This window comes from Sceloporus occidentalis, unplaced genomic scaffold, assembly GCF_023333645.1.
Source record: "Sceloporus occidentalis isolate IW3139 unplaced genomic scaffold, rSceOcc1.0.p SCAF_10, whole genome shotgun sequence".
Classification (NCBI taxonomy): domain Eukaryota; kingdom Metazoa; phylum Chordata; class Lepidosauria; order Squamata; family Phrynosomatidae; genus Sceloporus; species Sceloporus occidentalis.
The window spans coordinates 22,670,887-22,695,751 of record NW_028316990.1 but is presented as its reverse complement, the minus strand read 5'-3'; the positions used below and the strand labels follow the sequence as shown (position 1 = coordinate 22,695,751).

Here is a 24,865-nt window from a genome sequence, read left to right as displayed (position 1 = left end):
CTTTTGGATGTTATAACCAGCGCTTTGAACATGGGACTCATTCTTATCCTTCGCTAGCTCCAACCCAGAACTTGGAAACACTATGGCTGCATCCATACTGCAGACATAACCCAGTTTGGCACTGCTTTAACCTTTTTCTGGCTCAAGGCTATGTGATTCTGAGAGTTGGAGTTTGTTGTGGGCCCAGAGTGGAGCAGAGCTCTGCTCTGGACCCCACAACATACTCCAACTCCCAGAATCCCATAGCCTTGAACCAAGACACTTAAAGCGCTGCCAAACCAGGTTATGTTTCCATTGTGGATGCAGCCCCAGTTATTGGACTGCAGCTCCAGATCTAACCCTTCCTGTCCTCATTTAGTCTTGAGATTAGTTTAGTTTTGAGACTTTCCTGCCATTGAAATTTGCACATTTTTCCCTAAGTGTGTGTGCATTTAGCAATTGATCTTATTTAATCAATTCTTCCCCTTTATTCGTCTGCTTCTTAATCCTCCACTTTTTCTCGCTACTTCCCACAATGTGTGACATGGTTTGTAAAATAATAATACTTAAAACATGTTTGTGCATTATTATGTTTTCCAAATGATGTACATTTTCCCCATTTGCATTTTAAAATATGCACATTGTTTCACCGTACGATTTGGGAACGCAAATGTGCAAATAATGAAGCCTAAGTGTGCTTTTCCTCAGGGGGTGTAAGAAAGGGACTTCTATGGAGTGTGCAGAAGCCAACCTCAATTTCTTTCCACCCCTTCCATCGTCCTCATTCCCCAAATCCTGCCAGCTAACCTGGGCTGGCAAAATGCAAAGCTCTGAACCATGGAGGCCAGCAAAACGGAGGCAGCTGGCTTGCCTTTCTGCCAAAGGCTGAATTGCTCTGGCTTGGCCATGCTCCTCCGCAGGGACAGTTTGCGGTTCTTAAACCCGAGAAAAACACTTCCAGGTGTTGGCGTTTTAAAAAAGTGCCTCCCAATTTACCTGTTTTGCTTTTTTTGGGAAAAAATTTCTTAGCTTTCCAAAACCAGGAAACTCTGACCTACCCAAAAATTGTTCTATCAGCGGGGCCCAGATATGCAATTTTGTTATTAATAAGGATTGTGCAGCTGTGGCTTCAGCCCAGCAAAACAGAAGGGAAGAGGGCTGGTGTGGACAGGATTCAAGGAGAAAATTGGGGAGACTGACCCATAGGGAAGAAGCTGGCTGACTCCAACCCACATAAGACTCGTGTCTTGGACCAGAGCAAAGGACTCTCTAGCCCCAAATCCTTTCTACCCAATGGTCAATGGGTTGCCTCAATGGGAAACCGACCAGACGAAGGATGGAAACTGCTTCTGATTTGTTGCTGGTCTGTGTCTACAGATTAATTCTGACTTGTGGCAACCCTATCCCAGGATTTTCTTGGCAATGGTGCTTCAGAGGAAATTTGCCATTGCCTTCCGCTAAGGCGGAGACAGTGTGACTTGTCCAAGGTGTCACCCATGACAGCATTAATTCTACATGGCAGAATTAATGCAGTTGGACCCTGCATCCTATGGCATTCTGGGATTTGTAGTTTTGTGAGAGATTTAGCTTTCTGTGTCGGAAAAGAGCTCTGATGCCACAACAGACTGTAAATCCCAGGATTCAATTGACAATGAAAATGGTGTCAAGCTGCATTATCTGCAGTGTGGCAGCAGCCTAAATGAGGATTTGAACCCATAATGTTAGTCCAACACTCCAGCCACAAAAACATACTGGCTTCAATAGGGCCACATCATTGTATGGTTTTCTTGGCAAGATTTCTCCAGAGGAGTTTGCCATAGTAGTCATAGGTGGTCCCATTCTCCACTATGGATTTATGCAGTCCTCTCTCAGAGCATCTTGGTTGGCAGCCATCTCTATGTCATACAATGGGAGATGTAGCTGAAGGTGGCTCTGGAGACATCTGGGAACCCATTCTGGACCTTCCAGGCTCAGGAAAACAACTTGGCTGCTTGATTTTGTGTCTGGTCAAAAGGCCTTGGAGAAGGACATGGCAAGGCCATATGGATTTAGGAGGCAGCCTTGGTACAGCATGGGTCTTCCAGGGTGGCCATTCCTCTTCAGGGCGAACAAATCCATCTGCAGAGAATATGTCGATTTTTAAAGCACGGAACAAGTGAGCCGGCAGTGAGGGGGGTGGGTTGGCTGTGTTTATTTCAGAATTAATTCCCCAGCAGAGCGAAGCCATGGATCTTAATAATTGGCAGTGTGGCGTTGGCATTTCTCAGGAGCCTTCCTTCGGGTTGATTTGATTTATGAGGGAGAATTATGCAGGAAGGAGGCTCTGCGGCTCCAGCACATTGCGGGGGGGAGGCGTCTGCAGGTGGCTGCCATGGGCTTCAAATGGGAGAGGGAGAACAAGCAATCTGTGTACGAAAGAGGCGTGTGACGTGTGGTGTGGATGGAGCCAGGATTGGGCCCAGGGCTGCCTAAGCCCAGCCCAATTGCCAGCATCTGTCCTCAAGGGTGGATTAAGGCACTTGGAGGGCAGAGCAGGTCCCAAAACGAGAGCCTCCCTTTCTGAACACGCATGCGCCATTCCAGAGTGTGGGGTCAGAAATTAAGTCATGCAATAGACCAGCAGCTCAAAATGTTTCTGTGTCATTCCTTTTCAACTTCCCATGATAATGTGTTTTACTGGTTTATTTTAATGTAAGCCACTTCAATCATTCGGAGGAGCAGGATATTATTATTATTATTATTATTATTATTATTATTATTATTCGGCTGAGAAGCATCTGAATTTAGTTCCAGGTTGTGGCAGTTGAACTGCATTCATGATATCATGGTGTACATAGTTGTGCATTCTTGGCCAATGTGTGTGCCCACCTCCCCTTGCTGGAATTAGTGGTAACATTCCTTTGGCTGTGCCTTCATTTGCATGTGCAATTGTGTAGGAAGCCAGTGGCGCTTTTCTTCCTTCAGCATTGGGTCCCTGGGTCAGGAGTACAAATGGCACCATTGATAATGTCACCCCCCCCCCCCCGGTCTGTTCTTTGACAGCGGTCACTTTGGACTTGGGGCATGCGCCTCTTATGTTTTGGAGGCTCATTTCTGGGGCTCCCAATGTTGGTCCAATCCACATACACAAACCAAGTTTTTGGATTGTTTGTGTGGAAATGCTATTATGCTCAGCAGCGCAGTTCTCTCAAAGGTGAGAAATTTCAGCACTCGTGACAGTAATGCAAATGGACATTGCCTGCGTGCCGTGCCCTTGGTCCCACATGTCTCCACAACCCCATTCATGTTTTCTTCCGATGTGTGAGTGAGATGGAGGAATCGTGTAAACCTTCCTAATATGATAACTGGAAAGCAGCTTTGCTTTGTTCTGGCTTTAAACTGAGAAGCCATGGCAGATATCGTTTTTGAAAGAGCAGCAGGCAGTGGAAAAATAAGACTTAATTTCTTTGTTGCTGCAGCCCGGCACTCTCTCTCAAATGTCCTTGCGCATGTTTGCTTCCTTTCCCGGCTCATCTCAGCACCTGGACTGAGCTCACATTTCTAAAGCACAGCTCTAAGACAATTTTGAAACATACTGTCTCTCCTTGATATCCTATTACTCCATTATGGCAGGACAAAAGCACATGCAACTCCTGACTATGGTGTATGCATCCAATACATGGGTTTAATACGCTAAGGACATGTGTGCTCTAATAAATGGGCATTTGCAAGTTAACAGAACAGGGCTTTGCAATAATACTGACCATGCAACTTCTCTAGCAGCTGCAACTAAGGCTTGCAGGGTCCAGCTCACTCTGAGGAAAGGAGGATACTCTGGGATGGAAGGCCTTGGGAACTGCCTTGCCAAGTGGACTGATCTCATAATTCGCCTCTGGAAGTGTCAACACTTTTCAAAAGATTGGAGGAGAGGAATATGAGGGTCAGAGGAAAGTCAGGGCTATGATGTGGGACTGAGGGGGCACATTTGGCTATAATCCAGCCCAGGAACTCTGGCCAAGGGCTTGTTTCAGAGGCTACAGTGCAGAACATGACAATGCTGGAGGTACAGTGCTGACATGACACACAACCATGCTAATGGATTGCAAAGATGTACAACAGGCCATGGCTCAGGATGGATTCAGTTGTGCAGTGGGGCTCCCATTGCACAGTGTGTCCCATTTTTGTGCATTGAGACTGTTGCACAAGGGCCACACTGGTGCCTCTGCTTTGCACATTGGCCCTGGAGATGTAGCTGTGCCTCTGCTTCCTCCTTGCGAATATCAACATTTTGTAACATTGCGGTTCACCTACGCATGAATGTAAGTCTGTTTACAGGGATGCAAATACATAACAGGATACCAACCTCAGGTTGTTGTCTGGTGTTTGTTCATGACTCCGATTCAGTGAACAGCAGCTATGGATACATCTACACTGCAGAAATAATCCAGTTTGACACCACTTTAACAGCCATGGCTCAATGCTATAGAATCCTGAGGTTTGTTGTTTTATGAGCCTTCTCTATCAGAGAGCCCTGGTGCCACAACAAACTACAAATCACAGGATTCTGTAGGATGGAGCCATGGCAGTTAAAAGTGGTGTCAAACGACATTATTTCTGCAGTGCAGATACAGCTTAGAAGAAAGATAAGCTTCAGTTGACTGAAAGAACATTAACTCCCTTTGTCTGAAGGTGTTACTGACATGTCTATGTAATCGTAAGCCTTTGTTTGTGATGTGCCTGTGTTTTGGTGTCATTTTGGCTGATGGTTGGACACCCTTGGCCTGGGATCTGCATGGATCGGGACCCCTGCACATTGCTAAATGTGGGGGGCATGTAGGTTGCAGCCGCCTGGGAGCTTTGCTAACTCCCTTGGTCTCCCCTTCCTTGGTCTTTCCTCAGGTGATGCTCTCTGAGAGGAAAGGCACCGACGAGCTTTACGCTGTGAAGATTTTGAAGAAAGACGTGGTCATCCAGGACGACGATGTGGAGTGCACCATGGTGGAGAAGCGGGTCCTGGCTTTGGCCGGGAAGCCCCCCTTCCTGACCCAGCTCCATTCCTGCTTCCAAACTATGGTGAGCTTGCCTTCTCCCCCCCTGTGATACACATATGCATTCAACCCAGCATGGACCAAGGCTGTTGACTTCTGGACCATGCAATAAACTCATTGCAGACCCACAGAGAGGCCTCACCAGTAAGAGCAAGGTCTTGGCAAGTGCTGAGTGGTGCAGAGCTAAGGGGAGGCAAAGGAGTCCCACAGCAAGGCCAGAGGTTGTTGGGCTACCACTCCCATCAGCCGCTAGCCAGCGTAGCCAATGATGAGGAATGTTGGGAGATGTAGTCCAAAGGCTCCCAACCAGTATCAGTGCAACTCCTGTGTCCAAGCGCACCTGTTGATCTCTCTTAGGGGGACAGGTGCCCTTAAGATTGTTCACAGTTTGGGAATGTCTGGCTCAAGACTTGTGAAATCAGGATGGGGACTTCTACCAAATGGAGCAATCTTTTATTTGCAACCAGAATGGGTCTGCATGCCATGGGGAGAGGGGAAGGCTTGCCACAGTATGGTAATAGGGTGCCAAGGTCCCCCTCTGACTACTTGCAAGTTGATATTTGGACATTTACACCTGAATGGTTGGGAAATTTCAGCATTCTCTCTTCCCTCCTTCTTTGCTATGTAGAGCAAGTGAGCTTTTAGATAGCACAGACCTTCCTGCATGTCAAACTCTGCTATCTTTCTTCATTTAAAACCTCCCATTTGCTCATTCCTTGCATTGAATTACATGGCCATTCTCTCCTTGTTGGGTCCACATCTCTTTCCTTTCAGATCAGAAAGATGGCGAGACCTAAAGTTTTCTTGTCCTGATCTATTCTTTATCTAGTTAGGATGTAGGTGCCCCATGTATGTGTAGATTCAAACCATTAGTAAATTTTCACTAATTGCAAGCTATCTTTTGTTTATTTTGTTAGTATTTTGGGAGGGAGATAGGGAATTGGATTTTATATGTTTTGCTATGTTTTTACTTGTGGTTTGTTGTGTTTTATTTTTGTTGTTCTTACGTTTGTTGTTATGCGCTTCGATCCAATACAGGGAGAGGCGGGATACAAATTATTATTACTCTGTAATTGAAAGCTAATCTCTGGCTGGGTTAACTTTTATTTTTATTTTTTGATATTTAAGTATTTTGTTTCCTGCCTTAGGAAACTTGAATTGCCCAACAAAAATAACCAGAAACTTTGACTTAGCAGCACACCTTTGTTGCAATGAAAGTCTTTTTTTTTTGGGGGGGGGGGATAACGAAATAGCGGCATACGATGCATCTCTTTCGCAAGTCTCTTTCTGACATCTGAAGTGCGTTGGTGGAGGATTAGTTCTCGAGGCCCTGCCTGTAGCTTAGTGGTAATCATATTGGTAATGTAATCAAAATTTGTAGCGGAGGGTATTAGTAAGTGCTGAGTACAAAGAGCTCCTGTTTGGAGACGCGCCGTCTTCGCCCGGGCAGCGATTTCCATTTAGCGGCAGGGAAGGAAAATCTCAAATCTTCATCTCAAAGAGAGAGAGAGAGAGAGAGAGAGAAAGGGAATTAACTTGAGGCTCAGGTGTTTTCAGCGCCACAGGATTTGCCTTGCACCTGCTCCCAAGGAGTTTTTCAGTGACCCCCCCCCGATCCCTGGTGAAGTGGAGTGGATTAAATGTGTGCATCACATTCCTTTCCAAACACATCAAAAATGCAAAATAAACAGCACGCGGCCGCTGCAGTTGATGTAGAGCAGAATTAAATTGCTTTTAATCTGGCAGTCCTTTTTGTACGGTTGTTGCCAACTTACTGAATTTTTGGTCTTGCCTGTATGGTGCTGTAACTCAACGGCATGCATCCTCTTGATTATCCTAACAGATTCTCCTACTGACATGGGAGACACCAGCTGCTATTGCGCATAAGAGCAATCGTCTGGCCAAAGTATAGCTCAGAGGTTGGAAAATATTCCGTTTTGCACTGGCTGTGCTGGCTGGGGATACTGGGAGCAGTATTCCAAAAAAGATAATTTTCCAAGATAGGTGTAGCCCATCATCATCATCATCATCATCATCATCATCATCATCATCATAGTTGTTGTTATCACTCCAAAACACTGCAGAAATAATCCAGTTTGAGACCGTTTTAATGGCCCTGGCTCAATGCTTGGAACTGTAGTTTTGTGAGACATTTAGCCTTCTCTGTCATATATCTCTGGTCCTACCATAGACTACTATTCCCAGCATTCCCTAGCACTGAGCCAGTGCAGTTAAAGTGGTCTCAAATTGGATTATTTCTGCAGTGTGTTTTGGAGCATAGTCATCCCACTTTCCCCAGTTTGGGATTCAGGGTGGTTTGCAACAGTCGTAACAAACATGGATAAAAAATTAACAACATACAAAAGTTAAAAATGCAATTAAACTATCAAAAATGCCCTGCACTCCATCTTCCCAGCTTGAAATGAATAGCTTCACTTTTTAAAAAATGTAGGTGAACCTACTAACTTTTCCACTCTCCTCTTCTCCAAATGCGCCCTGAGGAAGATGGAAGTCTTTCCCCGAGCTGGTCTGAGCTCTCTTTGCCTTGGAGTTGCCACAGAGAATGGCTACTTTGCACCTGGCTACTAAACCATAGGCAGTGCAATAACTAAAGGGAATGAAGGGTTAAAGGTGCTAGTGGGGATATCGCTCCCCTTCGTCCCCATAATGCCAGCCATGTACACATAGGCGCACCCTCCCTAATACATGTGTGCATGCGACTCCTCCGTGGGATCTTTCTGCGGAGAACAAATGAAGCCGCTGAGCTTTAATTAAGCGTCATTTTAGGCTTCTTCCCACATGCAGGGAAGGTAGGAAGATTTGACAGCTTGCAAAGCATGAACATGCCAAGAGAGCCGTTGGCACACGGCTGCCTTGAAGGACACCTTTGTGGCATCGCCTAAAGATGAACCAAGACCCTGTTGGGCTGCTTCTTTGGTTTTGCTTTAGAAAGGAAAAGCAAGTGAGGGGAGAGGGAAAGGAGTCAAATGGCATATTATAGCCTGATTTTTTGTGGATTTCAGTTGTGGATTTCCCATTTTCTGAAAATTACTGACGGAGTCAACACACAAGACACATTAACAGTTGCATAGTCCCATCTTTCTTCATCCTGTTGCACTTGGACACCTCCCCATCTGGGTAACTGGGATTAAATATCCATGGCTTGGATGTTGACTCCATTAATGTATCTGAAGAATGCATTGATGAAATGCATTCTTGAAATCTATTGATGTGGGTTGGAATCCACAAAAGCTCAGGCTCAAATAAATCCATTTGTCTTAAGGAGGCTACTTTATTTCTCTCCCATTTTCCTTTTCGGTGCTAAAACAGACCAATGCAACGATCGCTTTGAAATCTGGTTATGTGTTGTGTATCTCTTTTCCCTTCATCCCCACCCCACTCTCTCTTTAGGATCGCTTGTATTTTGTGATGGAATATGTGAACGGTGGTGATCTCATGTACCAGATCCAACAGGTTGGGAGATTCAAGGAGCCTCATGCTGTGTAAGTTGTTTGCCCTCCTTTGGCGTCTCCCATATATATGCCAGGAACAGAGAGGGTGCCCAAGACAGTGGCATAGCCATGTGCCAGTCGACACTTTCCTCCTTTTGGGGCCCCAATATATTCCCTCCCTTGTAATCAGACCACAGAGCTTTTTATTTTAATGAATTTCTTTTCCTTATCAGCCTTTCCCCCCTTTTAAATCTTTAATTTCAGGTTCTATGCTGCTGAGATTGCCATTGGGCTGTTCTTTTTACACAGCAAAGGAATAATTTATCGGTAAGCAGGGACACGTTTTCTTTCTAACGTTCTCAGAAAACAGCAAACAGTCTTGCTTGATGATCGGGGTTCAAGGGCTCTCCGCTCAGGGATACTTAGCTCTGCCGGTCATGACCTACAAGACAAAACAGTCTAAAAATGTTGGATGGGATCAGGGTGGTGGTTGTCACATTGTCATGTGCCTCCATGTTGGCTCTGATTTATGGCAACCCTCTTCATGGCTTTTTCTTGGCCAGATTTCTTGAGAGGAAGGGACCCCCATGGCCTTCTTCTGAGGCTAAGACAGTGTGGCTTGCCTAAGGTCACTCAGAGGAGTTTTGTCCTTGACTGCGGGTTTGAAGCCTTGTTCCAGCCCAACACTCAGACCCCACATCTCCATACATGGGTTACTTGCATGTGGGGTTATCATAACCAGTAATCAGTTATTTCCATTTTGGAGACCCCCAGGGGGAAAAACTCATATCCCAAAGAATGCTGGGGTTTGCACTACATTGTGCATTCCCTTTGCAATGTCCCATTGCTGTTGGAGAAGGGGATGTCTCTAGCACTTCACAGTTTTCAGGATAATTCCACATCCCTCCCACTCAAAATTTCACAAGAATCCTGGATTCTTGGGCACAAGGTACGAGGATAAGACTTCCTGTCCTTTCGTGTCCCAGCTCTATCCTTCTTTGTCCGGCATGGATACCAGTCTCATCATGCTCTCTGCGCGCATAGCACCATCTGCATAGCCTCCTCTCTTTCCCTCCTTTAACCCTGGCTTTTTTGTGAATGCTGCAGCGACCTGAAACTTGACAATGTGATGCTGGACTCCGAGGGGCACATCAAGATTGCTGACTTTGGGATGTGCAAAGAAAATATCTGGGATGGAATCACCACCAAGACCTTCTGTGGCACGCCAGACTACATTGCACCTGAGGTGAGAGATTTGGGTATTTGGGCGTGGGGAAGGAAAAGTCCCCTTTTATTTGCTGGCATCTACTTCCCCAAACCCCTGGAATGACTAGATGTTGCCCAGCATCTCAGATCTGTACTCCATAGTACCAGGCTTGGAAAAAGAAGTATTATGGACTAGAGCTGCTAGAATGAAAGAGTTGGAAGGGATCTCAAGGGGCATCTAATCCAATGCCAACTGTGCAAGAATACACGGCTAAAATATTCATGAATGATGCCCATCCAAACTTTGTTCAAAGAACTCCAAACAAATAGATTCTATCATTGTAAGCCTGAGGGCAGGGAACCGTCTAACTAAAAAGATTGCATGTACAGCGCTGTGTAAATTTACAGCGCTTCATAAATAAAGGTTAATAATAATAATAATAATCATCATCATACCCCAAGGCAGTTATTCCACCAGCAAACTGTCCATACAGTTAAGAAGATATTTCTAATGTTTAGGCAGAATCTCTTTTCTTGCCATTTGCGCTCACTGGTTCAGGTTCACCTCTGGAGCAGCAGAAAACGAGCTCATTCCATCTTTTACCTGACATCCCTTCAGATTTTAAAGATAGCTATCATGTCATCTCTCAATCTTCTCTAAGCTAAACATATCCAAACTCACTCCTCTCAAGCCTTGGTTTCCAGACCTTTGGTCATCTTGGTCACCCGCCTTTGGACACATCCTTCTTGAATTGTGGTACCCAAAACTGGACATAATATTCTAGGTGTCCAGAGCAGAATAGAGTAGGATTGTGACTTCTCTCTTTCTGGACACTATTCTTTTATTGATACAGCCTAGAATTGTCTTGGCCTTTTTGGCCACCAAATCACAGTGTCAACTCACATTTAGCCTGTTGGTTTTTAGTTCATAAAAGTCACTTTTGCCAGGTTTGCATTGCAGGAGATGGAAGATAAATCGTTTTCAGGGTGGACTCTTTCTTTGCAAGGTTGCAAGGTTAGGTTTTTGAGGCCGAATGCTCTGGACGCAGCACTGATGGAAACAACATTAGTCTGGCGCATTTCCTGTTTTCAGAATGGGTGGCATAACTGAGACAAGGAAAATGAGAGATGGAGTGAGCAGTTATTATTTCAAGGAAAACTGGAATCTGAAGATCACCAAAAATGTTTTTAGCTCAACCGAGAAATGTTTGCAAAAAAAATACCCTGTGCGTCAGATTAGCATTTGCAGAAAACTAAGTGGTATGTAGATCGTGGCATGCCTTATAGGAAAGGCAGGAGGAAAGGAGGACACATTTTGTGGGCATTTTGTGTGTGTTGCTCACTCATCATGATCTATCTGATACTTAGGATTAGTAATTCCGAATGTGTACATTCAATACCGTAGCATTCAGCATATGGCGAGCGCTGTTTATTTTAAAAACCAGGACGGGTACTTTGAAAACGAAGACTGTTGCTTGAATTAATCAGTTTTGGGGAAAGGGGAAGGTAAAAAGAAAAAGGACGCTTTCTTTATTTTTAGCACCAATAGCAGCTGTTACCAATACAGTGATTGATCCTTTGCCACAATCTGCTAAGTGCAGATACAGAAGGGAAGCATGCTTCACTCTCTCATTATGACACAGGATTGCTCATCAACACAGTGAGAAATATTGTTTAAATGTTATAGAAGCACCAGGATTTAGTTCAAGGATCACAAATACCTTCCATTTAGCAGCCCAATTAGTACCAACACTGGCTTTATTCTATGGAGCCTAAGCAATTTCATTGAACTCCATACATCTTCATGGCTTAAAACTGAACCATTTTTAAATTGCCTTTTCAAAATGTTTTCATCTGATTTTGGACTGTTTAGTCTTTTGTTGTTGTGTGCCTTCAAGGCATTTCCAAATTACATGGGGTTTTCTGGGGCTGAGAGTATGTGACTCCAGGTCACCATTGGGTTTCCATGGCTGAGCAAGGATTCAAACCTTAGTCTTTTCTTGCCCCTCCTTGGGTTTTCTTAGCAAGATTCATCCAGAGGAGGTTTGGTGCCATTGCCTTCCTTTGAGACTTGACCAAGGTCCTTCAGTGGTTTCCCATGGCTGAGCATGGATTTGAACTTTGGTCTTCAGGAGTCCTAGTCCAACATTCAGGCGACTCCTCCATGCTGTTCTCCTACAGAAGTTTACATCAATCTCAGGGGCTAGCAGTGTATCAGCGGAGCATTCCTCTCCTTGGGAGCCTCCAAATGCCAAAGTGTTGTGTGTGAGTGTGCATCCTTCCCAGGAAGATGTTTAATTACTGGTCCTAATGTGCATTGTTTTCCCTTGCACTGCCAAGATTAATACCATAGCGCTGCCAGGCGGAGGCTGGGTCTCTCTTGGCGTGATTAATGGGTTTGCAGAGGAGAACAAATGGCCACTTTCCCTTGGTAGGTAACTGGGCACCATCTCCGAAATGCTCATTCCCCCCTCCCCATTTTGCTTTTAATTTGTAGGGTTGTTTTAAAAAAATAATAATAATGAAATAATCAGCAGGAAATGGGATCGAAGGCTACTCAATATGAAAGATCCCTGCAATTTTAGCATGTCACCCAGAGCAATGTGGAAAGGTTTGAGGAGAGGGGGAATATTCCAAGTAAATAAATTTAATGTGGTCGGACTGGGAAGGAGGGAGAGCAGCATGGAGTACCAAGGCAGATTTGGTTTGCTGTTAAAACTTTTCTGAATTGGATTCTCTTCTGTTTTCAGTCCAGCTAAATGTACTTTCTTCCTTTCTGTTTTCTACCATTTTGATCTGTGCAAAGAAGCAAACTTGATGGCTGGGCAAATAATGCAGCCACTGAGAAGGAAAGCAAGCACCTCCTTTGAAACATAGGCACAGGTTTGCCTTTCGTGTACCTGAGCGCCTCCCCATACTTTTCACTTTTCTCGATCTCATTGATCGCACATATTCCTCCATGGTGCCAAAAGGATGATGATCTCTGAGTGCTAATGATCAGCGAGAATATGGAAAACCTCACAAGGCTTTTATCCTGGCTGTTTGGAAGGATTAAAGCTTCATGCTGTATCAGTGTGCAAAAAGATCTTGGGTTCCTGCCATCAGTTGTAAACAGAACAGGGAGCTTCTAATGGATTTTGCAGAGGGGCAGAATTGCACCTCTTTCTGCACAAGATCAAAAAGCCCCACAATGGTCAGGCAAGCAAATGTCTTCCAGCAAAGTCTTCTAAATGTTGGATTTCTCCCCATACACACACCACCAAAAAACAAACAATGAAGCCTTGGTGGTTCGGTTTTGCAGCAATGAACGGGAAGTTAACAAATGCTTTGCAATAGGGCTTGGTTCAAGAGGGCAGAACAGGGCAGAGCCAAAGGGAAGTTTAGGAAGAGAGAATGGGGTAAGAAATCCTTTAAATTAAGGGGGAAGAGGAGGCCTGTGTGGTTTGCTTGGTTCTCTCCAGGGACGGTTGGCGGACTCTGTGTCAATGAGGGCAACAGATACCCTCCATTTTTCATTATAAATTTTCAAGGAGGTAGATCCCAGGGTGTGTCTACACTATAGGAATAATGCAGTTTGACATCACTTTAAGTGCCAATCCTGGGATCTGTAGTTTTATAAGGTATTTCTCTTCCTCTGCCAAAGAGTGCTGGTGCTTCGCAAAACTACAAATCCCAAGATTCTGTAACATGGAGCCATGGCAGTTAAAGTGGTATCAAACTACAGTATTTCAATCGTGTAGATGCACCCCCAGTTGCTGCACCATTTAGCTGCAATGGTTCTAGCTACTTCACATTTGGATTTAATACAAACACATTTCTGATTTGGGTTTTTTTTGGGGGGGGGACTAGACCCTGGCCCCCATCCATTTGCTCACCCCTGTTTTAGGGTGTTTGTGCAGCATTTCTGCCCCTGTTCTATTGATCAGTGCTCTAATATTATTACTGCCAAAATGCACTAGTTATAGGTAAAATATTACCTTTTAATGCATGACTTCCAAGCTCTGGGTCTCACACCGATTATTACTGAGGTTTAGCAAAATTCCAAGCAGCCTGCACAGAAATGGATTTTGCCATCCCTGGGATCCATTTGAATCCACTCTCCTACCAGCTCTGCTCTCTGTTGGGATCTCTGGTGTTTGAGAGGGCCATCAGGAGATGGCAGATCCCTCCATAGAGCTGAGAAGCTCTTGCACCCAGTTCATAGATGTCTGTGATGATGAGGAACAGTCGGGATGAGCTTGGTTGGGTCTGTGTATATTTTACTGCCATTACCATGCAATTTGCATTCGTGTTTGAATATATGAATCTTTTCAGAATAGAAATCTGTAATTAGGATGAATAAACTGCATAATGGTTTTGCATTAAGTAACAGATGGCATTGCCTCCGGCTCTAAGCAAAGATGCAGGGATGGAAGGAGCTCCTCCAAACACAGACTTCTCCTCCTCGGCCTCCTTTTCCTCCTTGTTGCTGGCTTCAGCCCCTTCCCTAACATTGAGTTTCTCCTAGAAAACGTGACCTGCTTTCTTGCTGCTGATATGTGGGCCTTTCCCTCTTTGGAGGATGGATTTCCTTCGATCCCCAACTTTTAGATCACCATCTCTTTAGGCAATTGTGTCAAGAATTGCAGTAAAGGGATCACCAAAATAATACTCTTGGGTCCTGGTGTTCTCTGATGGTGCTAGTAGTTTGGATCCAGTCCAGTTTTGAGTCTGAATTTGGAACGTAAAAGATGCTTGTGGTACATGCTCTGGTAACCTCTCGGTTGGATTTCTGTAACGTGCTCTACATGGGGCAACCCTTGTACCAAACTCAGAAGCTTCAATTAGTGTAGAATATGGCAGCTAAGTTAGTCACTGGATGCTCCAGGACTAGCCACATAACACCTATTTTGCAAGATCTTCATTGGCTGCCCATTTGCTTCCGAGCCCAATACAAGGTGTTGGTTATTACCTATAAAGCCCTAAATGGCTTGGGCCCAGGGTACTTGGAGGACCACCTCTCCCCATATAATCCGCCCTGCACTCTCCGATCGGCCGGGAAGCAATTGTTGAGGGTTCCTGATACGAAGTACACCGTGACTGCACAGAGGGCGTTTTCCAACTCGGCCCCGCAGCTTTGGAACTCTCTTCCCGACAAGCTCCGCTCGGTTACCTCCCTTGACCTGTTCAGGAAGAAGCTGAAGACCTTCCTCTTCCAACAGGCTTTCCCCCAGACGCTGTGATTTCTGCTCTCTCCCCGTTAAACTAGCATTTTAAGCTAGTTATTGTTGTGGTTTTTAACCTTATAATTTTTATCTTGTTTTTAATACTCTGATGTATTGTCATCGATTTTTTATGTGGACGCTGTTTGTAAATTTGTACATTGTGTAGTACCTTTGTTGTAACCCGCTTTGATCTCTTTGGAAAAGCGGGCTATAAATAAACAGTATTATTATTATCTGCCCCAATGGATGACTTACTTGAAAAAGGATTTGGGGACAGTGCAACCCCATTGATTCTATCCTGCGCCTCTCAATAGCTTTCAGTAACACCAGACTAGGTACTTTTGTGGGCTTCTGGTTCAGCTCTTTGAATACAGGGACAATAAATGCATAGGCGAATGAAAAGCTTTGCTAATATTTAACTAGCAGGTTAAATTTACAAGAGGTTAAGGCAAATCCTATATCTAAAGCAAGTATTATAGAGCAACTCGCATCTCCATTCTGCTGCTGGACACTCCAGGTAAGCAGGGGTGAAGGTCCTGAATGTAGAGGCAGAGTAAAAATAAAGTATTATTATTATTCACCACACCAGGCCTTCTGGACTGCCCTGAATGACTGCAGGGCTTTTTAATGGGCAGAGGTCCAAGGAGTACATCCGGCCTTCCATTCTCCATCAATGCAGGCCATCGGCAAAACCGCATCTGCCAAAATGATCACATTTTAAGATCCTCAAGGGAGAGTTTTCCCTTGGTCCCACCACCATCATTTGTTGAAGACATAATAATACGGTAGGTTTTATTTATATCCCACCTCTCCAAAAGGATCTAGGCGGGTTATAATAGATTGCATAAATAAAACACACAGTACATATGTATATGACAGTTACGTAATCCCCTACTAAAATGACAACACTATAATAATAATAGGTTATTATAATATTAGAATTATTATTAGAATTATTAATGATAACAATAGATAATAATAATGTGAAGTCGAAGGCTTTCATGGCTGGCATCCATAGTTTTTTGTGGGTTTTTTGGACTGTGTGGCCATGTTCTAGAAGAGTTTCTTCCTGACGTTTCGCAAGCAGCATCTGTGGCTGGCATCTTCAGAGAATTATTATAATCCATGGGAGAGGGCCTTCTTGGTGGCTGCTTATAGACTGTGGAACTCCTTGCTACAAGGAGCTTCTTTGGACCCTTTCTGGTTCTCTTCCAGCGTTTTGGTTATTTACTGTTGTCAGTTAGAAAAAGGAAACTCCCTGCAGAAAGCTAGTGATGCAGGAAAGCAGACAAATGGGTGCATGCTGTAGGGTGGCATGGCACATTGGAGGATGGAGATCCAGGGCAACTCTTGGGTCCTTAAAGATCTGAACCCTGCCATCAACAACAGTACAATACACAGATTAACATGAAAATCACTCCTCCCTCCCTCTCTCTCTCTCTCTCTACATACGTACATACATACATCCAACTCTCTTCCATGCCAACATTCTCTGAAGCTGCCAGCCACAGATGTTGGCGAAACGTCAGGAATAAACTCTTCTAGAACATGGCCAAAGAGCCTGAAAAAACCACAAAAACCTATGGATGTTGGCCATGAAAGCCTTTGACTTCGCATCTGAACCCAGTGCTTAAAATCCCTAGGAACAAGATCAGCCTCCTCCTCTCTCTTTATCCCTCTTTCTATGTCTTTCCTTTTATTGCAACCTGGATTCCCAGCTGGAATAATTTTGTCTTTGTGACTGTCGGATGAAAAAAGGGACTCCTGCTTTTATAATCCTGCTGCTCTGATGACGTTCTTGTGCCTCTTGCAGATAATCGCTTATCAGCCCTATGGGAAATCAGTGGATTGGTGGGCCTTTGGAGTCCTGCTGTATGAAATGTTGGCCGGGCAGGTAATTTTTTTTTTAAAAGGACAGATTCTCATGGGGGTTTTCATTGAATTACATGAAGATGGGAATGCAAAACCTTGCTGTTTGTTTTGCAAGCAGCATGCAGCGTAGGGGAACAAGTACTGCTTGTTTTGACTAGAGGAGACTAGTTGAATCAGTTGGATTTACCGATATGTCGATTTACTATTCAGCAGTTGGCTTGGTGGGTCACTTGTAGTCCAGACTACTCAAGAATATTCTGCCTTGGAGGTCATTGATATCTTAAACTATATTCAGCTGCCTCAAATTCTGAAAGATAATAAATGATGCAGCCTCAAGAAAAAGGAAAGGATTTGGTTGTGTTCACCTAAATTGCATGGTTGTTGTGAGAATAAAATAGGACAAACAGAGCCATGTGCAGCACATGGAGCTCATTGGAGGAAAGATGACATTTGCATTTGACTAATAAAGAAAATGCAAAGAAAATCAAAGTGCAACCTCTGAAAAATTATGGAAGGTTCCTTGTCTACTTACTACCTTCCCTCCTCTCAGAGGCAGCCAGTAACTCTTGTTATTTGGGAGGTGCTCCAAAGTTTTCTTTCTTAAAAGATGTTTTATGGGAGTTGTACAAGGTGCTGAACCTATTTCAGAACCTTGTACAGTTCCTCTTAAGTGCTTCATTAGATCCAAAAAAGCTCCCCCAAAACCCAACATGGGTTCCCATGGCAAAGTGACAGAGCCATTTTCTGTCGCTTGGGGGACCCTCCGTCAAATGGAGACAAATGGGAAGAGGTTGCAGCAGAGAAGAAGGACGGGGGCCTCTAAAATCCCTTCCGCTTCTTCCCAATTTTGCAGGCGCCGTTTGAAGGGGAAGATGAGGACGAACTCTTCCAGTCCATCATGGAGCACAACGTGGCGTATCCCAAATCCATGTCCAAGGAGGCTGTGGCGATCTGCAAAGGGGTAAGAGCCAATGCGGCTGCAAGGGTTTCCTCAAATGGATATGAATGTCTCTGCCCTTTTGGAGTTCCACATCCAGAACGTGGTGGTGGTTACATCTGCCATTGTAGTAAGTAATTTTTAAAGGAGAACCTGGTGGTCTCCTTCCATAACATAACTATTTCCATTTCTCAATGGAACTGCTTACCTAAAAGTGTCACGTTCATCACATCTCCAAAACCTTTGGAAACCAGGCCAGAATAGATGAACTAGAAGAGAGTCCCTAAAGCGGAGGCCAAGTTACCTTTTTCCTGCCGGCCAAAATGTCCTTATTGGGCATCCTTTCCTAGCGCCGAATCTTAGGCTGTTTCCAATGTCTCCTACCCCTCAAGAGCATCAAATGGCTCGGATTCTAATCCCTAACCTGTTGTCCTCGAAATAACCCTGGTAGCCGAAATCCAATATCTTTGTGTGTTTTTATTTTTAAACCAGCTTTCTGTGCTTCCTGAGTGCCTCTCTTGTCCTCCTCAAGGTTTTGTGTAAATAAATGAGTCAACTTCCAAGGGACTGGCATTGTTCATGCCAGGCTTGGTGAAAATGTGGCTTGTGGGCCACATATGGCCCCTAAACTCTGTTTTGTGGCCCTCAAATTCCTTGACCGTCTCCCCTAGCCTCCCTTCCACGAAAAGAGCTTTCCTTAGCATGCTATAGACAGACAGACACAGCCCTGACTATAGGTTTAACATCAGAAGCACTTGCCATTGGGCATACATCACACAGGTGGCCTGGCTGGCTGGGGATGATGAGAGTTGTAGCCCAAAAGGTAACCATTCTGAACTCTGCCCATGCTGACTGGAGATTCTGGGAGCTATAGTCCAAATGGTCTCTCTCTCTCACACAAACAATCATGAATGATATGGCCATGCTTGCTTGGGGATGATGGATGTTGCAGTTGTCCAAAAGGTAACATCTTGGGGCTCTGCAGTCATGAATGGCATGGCCACGCTGGCTGGAGGGTGATGGAGGTTGTTGCACTTGAAAAGGCAACATATCATATATGAATGAATTACACCAGTTGCATGGAGCTGAGAAATGAGCCCTTAACCCGTGGTATTTGGGATCTTCTTAGGTGCATGGGGACTTGTGGGAGGCTACAGCTCCCTTGTCTTTGCACGGCTTTAAGCATCTGGCATTTGCTTCCAGCCTAGGACAGACAGCCCATGTGCCATGCCCGCCCATGCCTTTGCCTTGACGCTTGGCCGAAGGACGGCGCCTGTTTCTCTGTGTGCGTCTGTCTGTGAAGGAACAGACGCCCAGCTGCGCCTGGTTTAATGGGCCAAAGGGGGAGCAACATTTCCAGGTCACCTGGCATCTGCCTTTGCTGAGAGGAGGCATCTCCGTTCGCCAGTCGGTTCGCCCTTCTCTGCCAGGGCTCCATTAATTCCCCTCCTCTTCTACCTGGCTGGCTTCGTCTCACCGTCTGCAACAGGGTTGCTCCTTCTTTGCACTCTCCCACCTCCGTCTTTCCTCGAAGCAAAGCATGCAGGAATCCCTTCCACTCTCATTCCCCTCGTATCTCAAAAGGCAAGGACAGACGTGTCTCTTGTACAACAATTTGCAGAATTACCCTGGATCTTTGCTTCACTTCGCAATGATTCCCAAACTTTGGCCTTCCAGATGTTTTGGACTTCAGCTCCCAGAATCCCAGACCATTGGCCAAGGTGTCTGAGGCTTCTGGGAGCTGAAGTGCAAAACACCTGGAGGACAAGAGTTTAGGAATCACTAGGCATACTGTTTTTATTAACAAAAGCTTGGCATTGGAGCCAAATGATGCCTTAATGGGTGGCATGCCTGTAATTGAGGTAAAACCCAGCTATCTGGGTAATATGGCAACCTTAGGTTGGTGCTTGGCATTGATGGAGGTGTGACCCATTTTCCAATTTGGGTATCTCCAGGCCGAGGATGCTTGTATTCTGACACCTGTAATCCCAATTTTGCCAGCAAAAACACCAGCACTGCTGTCTTATGCATGAATAACAAGAGGGAAAGCTTGGTGCTTGGAGGAGGTTGCTCTTTCCAAAGCTGCTACAATCTCCGAAGCATCATTATCCTCTCCATCGCCCCTGAGCCAAATCCTAGGGAGCGGCGGGAGATCGAAACAGCGATCCGCTTCCTCTCTGTGTTACTTTCTTCCTCCTCCGTCTCAAACAGAATGCTGCAAATTGGCAAGAGAGAAACATTATATATATATATATATATATAGAGAGAGAGAGAGAGAGAGAGAGAGAGAGAGTGAGTGAGTGTAATGGGTTTTTACCTTGCTCCCAACAAATCCTGAGGCTGGATGGGAACTGAAGCAGGAATAAAGCGGGGCAAGAGCCCAGACTGTTTTGTACGTTCCCTGTTCCCATAGAAGTGCACTCTTTTTATTTTGTGCGGAAGGAAATAAAATGCACATATGCATATGCCAGAATCCTGAGCTGCATCCAACTGGAGAAATAACCCGGTTTGGCACCGCTTTAACTGTCCTGGCTCAAGGCTATGGAATTCTGGGAGATGGAGTTTGTTGTGGGCACAACATGCTCCAACACCCAGAATTCCATAGCCTTGAGCCAGGATGCTGAAAAGAGGTGCCAAACTGGGTTATTTCTCCAGTGTGGATGCAGCCTAGGAATCTCTAGGTCTTCCAGTGCCAACTCTATGGCCAACATCCAGCAGAAATTAACCCATAGAATTGCACTGGAGGATCTACAAATGCCTAGAGACAGCAACGTTTTTAACCACTTTTTATAAAATGATAAATTAATTATGTTTTAACTTTTGTATTTAACTATGAGTTTTATTAATCTTTTGTAAACCACCTTGATGGTGATGATGATGATGATGATGATGAAGATGATGATGATGATGGTCAGCCCTCCATATCCATGGATTCCTAATCCACAGATTGAACCATCCATGGCTTTTGGAAAGTATTCCCAAAATATATATAAATTCTGAAAAGCAACCCATGATTTTGTCATTTTATATAAGCAATGCCGTTTTACTGTGCCAGTGTATTGAATGGGACTTGAGCATCCATGGATTTTGGTATCCATGGTGGGTCCTGGATCCAAACCCCAGCAGATACCAAGGGCCCACTGTAAATTCCAAAAAGCATATCTTGATTTTGCCATTTTATATAAGGGACACCATTTTACTATACAGTTGTATCTAATAGTACTTGAGCATCCATGGATTTTGGTATCTACGGAGGGTCTTGAAACCCAATCCCAGTGGATTCTAAGGGTCCCCACTGTATTCAGCAGACGGTTGACGTACCGCAACCACCATTAAGTGACATAAGAGTAAATTTCCCCTGCGCCAAGACAACAGAGAGTCTTCGCCATGCGCCTGATCTCTCCTTTTTCAAAGCTGCAAAGGGATATTTCCTTGCTTGGCTGCCACATTCTGCACCGTGTCAGCGGCAGACTCTGTATCTCTGTCAGAAAAGGGCAGAGATCTTCCTTTAATGAGCTTCCCGGCTGCCGGATTGGCGCTGGCTTTTGCCATGCCTTCCTTCTTTCTTTCTTTCTTTCTTTCTTTCTTTCTTTCTTTCTTTCCCCAAAGCCCCAGTGATGTTTGCTGCTGTCTCGCTCTCGCTTGCTAAAGAGCAGGAGCAGAGATTGGCCTGTTGGAAACGCCATGGCTGGAAGGGAGCTTTGCATATCAGCATGAAAGGCCTTGTTTGCTTTGCAGCTGCTTTCTTAGGGAACAATTGCAGTGGGATTTGCTTTTCTCTAACCAATTTGGCGGCCGCCTGCCGAAGTCTGTTGTCATTTAGCATCAGTGTGACTTTGGGCAGCCGAGGACAAGAAGACCTCTCTGACCCAGTGCACACGCATCATATATGCGTGGTGCAAAACACCCCACATCAAGCGAGCCAGTGGGACCGTTTGCCCTGGAGCAAGGGTGCGCATTGTGTTCCCTATGGGCTTTGTTTCATGCTCTGTTTTCTTCAAGGAAGTGGGGAAGTGTACCTTCAGAAGCCAAAAGAAAGGGACTCTTCTCCTCTAAGGGAGAAACCATCCAATTTGACACCACTATAACAGCCATGGCTTAATGCTATGCAATTCTGGGGTTTGTAGTTTTGTGAATCATTTAGCCTTCTCTGTCACAGAGCTCTAGTGCCACAACAAACTACAATTCCCAGGATTCCATAGCATTCAGCCATGCCAGTTAAAGCGGGTCAACCTGGATTATTTCTGCAGTGCGGATACAGCCTTGATTGTTTCCAAAAGCCTTTGGGGACCTATCTTGCTCTATACAGATCTTCATGTGTGCATGACTTTAAATGATTCCAAAGCATTTTAGCTGGTGTTCATTTGTATTCTTTCAGCGGTATATAAATAAAACAAATTATTATTATTATTATTATTATTAAACTGTTTAATATATTTTTAGCCTTCTTAAAAATATGTTTACCATTTGCATTGCTTTCAGTTGATTGTGTTGATTTTATTGTAAGATCTTCAGATGGAGGGCGGAATATAAATATTTTACTGACTAAATGATGAACAAATAAGCAAACTCCTTGGTCTGGATGCAGAAAGGAGTCTGGTTTCCTTTCCCCGGGGCTGGTTCAGCCTCCCTTTGCCTTATCTCTGCTTGGCATCCATTGCTGTCTCCCTCATATCTTGGAACATGAGCAAAATGCCTTGGCGAGGATATTAAATCTTCTCTCCAAAGAGTCCTCTCTTCTTCCCCTCCGTATCCATCTTGCCAGAGGGGTTTTGCAAGGTGGGAGACGTGTTTGGATGACAAACAGCCATAATTCATGTCTCCTCCTTTTTCTGGAGAACGTGCCGTTTCATTAACCCAACCTGGATCCGGCCATTCCTCTCCTGGGTTCGGTGTTAATGAAAAAGAGATTTGGGGCGGAGGTGCCATCTCTGTAAACAGTGCGGCGGCCAATGCACTTAATTGCTTTCATGCTCTCAGGTGGGCAGAGATTTTCCTCCAAGTACTAGCCTCCCTTTCTGACCATGTTAGCCAAAAGCGTATTGCAAATGCGCACGTTCCCCTACAGAAAGGGTTGGGTGTTTTTGTCCAGTGTGCAACACCCACATTTAGTCACAGAAATGGACATGCTCATGCTCAGACCATGCTCTGAGACCAAGGTTCAAAACCCTACTCAGTCCCTTGGATAATCCCCATAAAATTGCATTCTCTCTCATCCTAAAAGGAAGGCAGTGGCAATGGGCAAGACACCCCTGAATAAACCTTGCCAAGGAAACCCATGGATAGGGGACCCATAAGTGTGAGAGCAATTTGTGGGGAGATTTGCAGGATTCAACGTTAACCCCATTGTACATTGTGGGACCCACTCTTTCTCTCTACCTGCACATAAGAACAGGATAGTTATGTGCACAAGGCATTTTCTTGGGATCTGTGCAATGGTTTTAATCCCTTTATTCGCTTTAGTTGTGCGAATTGCACGCTGTGTTCTTACACATTGTTATGTATTCCCTACTGTTTGTTTCACCGCAGTCTTTGTAGAAAACCTTGCAGTCCCTGGGACTATTTGCTATGCTCTTTATTAGGCATGCAAACAATACTTGCAAATGTTCTCACCCTCCTTTGGAAGAAAAAAGATTTTTCTCAGCACATTGTGGCTTAGGTCAAGAATATAATCGACTACTGTGAACTTTTTTGCATTTGGAAAAAATAATTATTCCTGGTTTTAAAAAGCTTTGGTTTGGGAGCAACACCCTTTCCAACATTTTTGGACAGAAAACAGTGTCCTTTGTGCAAGATGCACTTTTTCTGTGTGCAACACGTTATTTTGGTGCAAGGAACACATTCTTATGAGTTCCTATTGTGGGAGAAAGGCAGAATACAATACAGTACAATACAATACAATACAATATTATGCAAATGGATTTTTCACTAAAAAGCAAATTCCAGTGTGCAAACTGTAATCAGGGGGGAAATGGGCAAAGGCTCCCATCATCTTGCCCAAGATTGAGAAAACCTTTGGAAGTATTTCTTCTTACAAGAGAGCAATAAACAAAGTGTTGCATCTGTTTTCTGTGTTTAATACATTTCCTCTTTCTCCTTTTTCTTGAAGCTCATGACAAAGCATCCAGCCAAACGCTTAGGCTGCGGCCCCGAAGGCGAACGTGATATCAAGGAACACGCTTTCTTCCGGTACATCGACTGGGACAAACTTGAACGGAAAGAAATCCAGCCCCCTTTTAAGCCAAAAGCTGTAAGTTCCTCCTATTCCTCTTTCTTTCTTTCTTTCTTTCTTTCTTTCTTTCTTTCTTTCTCCCTCACTTCTATCCACAAACACATGCAGCAGATGTGGAACAATGCATCCCTCACTCATGCATCAGCAGAGAATCTCTTTCGGACCCCAGAGATGTAGGAATGTGATATTATTCAGGGCAACGTTGAAAGTTTAAGGGTGCTTTCTAGATGGGCCTTTTATTAAACAGCCACCCTGCCTTCCTCACAGGATTTAGAGGGGTTTCAAATAATATTAGCCATGATATTAGCTGCAGGCAGAGCATAAAACCCTCCCTGCCTATAAATGTTGGAGGGCAATGGATGCTCTTCTTTGACCAGGAGCCAAAGGATGGAGATGTATCCCAGCCGTTGTGCAGCCAGGGAAATGTCCTTGTGCAAAGATGTAGTAGGTGCACAATGCCTGGAAAAACAACATGTGCTGATTTACTCCCACCCAACTCAGTTACCCTGAGGCCCCAAGATGGTATCATGGCCCTCAATCCTCACCCTGACCCCCCAAAAGACTATTTATTTATTTTGCAAATAAGGATGTTTTGCTTCTTCTGGCTTCAGGAGCACCCACAGACCTTGGAAATAGGTCATTTGCTGTTTGGCTATTGTGCCATTGGAGGGATCCATGTAGATCTTGGAGGGTTCCAGCTGCAAGAAATTGGGCCCCAGACAAGTGCAGAGATATAGGGTTGGCATGGCTAGGGCCAAGAACATTATAAACTAATAATAATAATAATATATTTATTTATTTATTTATATCCCGCCTTTCCCTTTCGAGGATCTAGTATGGATACTAGGGCTCCCAAAGTCTCCAGTCATTTTATGCCATCAGGGCCTATTTCCTTTTAAGTCCCAACGTCACAGACAGCTTCTGCAATACTAACTGTACCACCGACAGTTTTGGAT

General features: G+C 44.6%; 1 protein-coding gene across 1 annotated transcript in view; it reads left to right on the top strand.

The window, feature by feature from the left end:
* LOC149306174 (protein kinase C beta type) overlaps positions 1 to 24,865 on the top strand; it is a 120,840-nt gene that overhangs the window by 78,677 nt on the left and 17,298 nt on the right. The window contains exons 11-17 of the mRNA XM_089540845.1: positions 4,858 to 5,031; positions 8,418 to 8,509; positions 8,723 to 8,785; positions 9,566 to 9,704; positions 16,682 to 16,762; positions 17,594 to 17,701; positions 23,787 to 23,927. Coding sequence (XP_089396971.1) covers positions 4,858 to 5,031; positions 8,418 to 8,509; positions 8,723 to 8,785; positions 9,566 to 9,704; positions 16,682 to 16,762; positions 17,594 to 17,701; positions 23,787 to 23,927 — 798 coding nt within the window. The remainder of the gene's footprint in view (positions 1 to 4,857; positions 5,032 to 8,417; positions 8,510 to 8,722; positions 8,786 to 9,565; positions 9,705 to 16,681; positions 16,763 to 17,593; positions 17,702 to 23,786; positions 23,928 to 24,865) is intronic.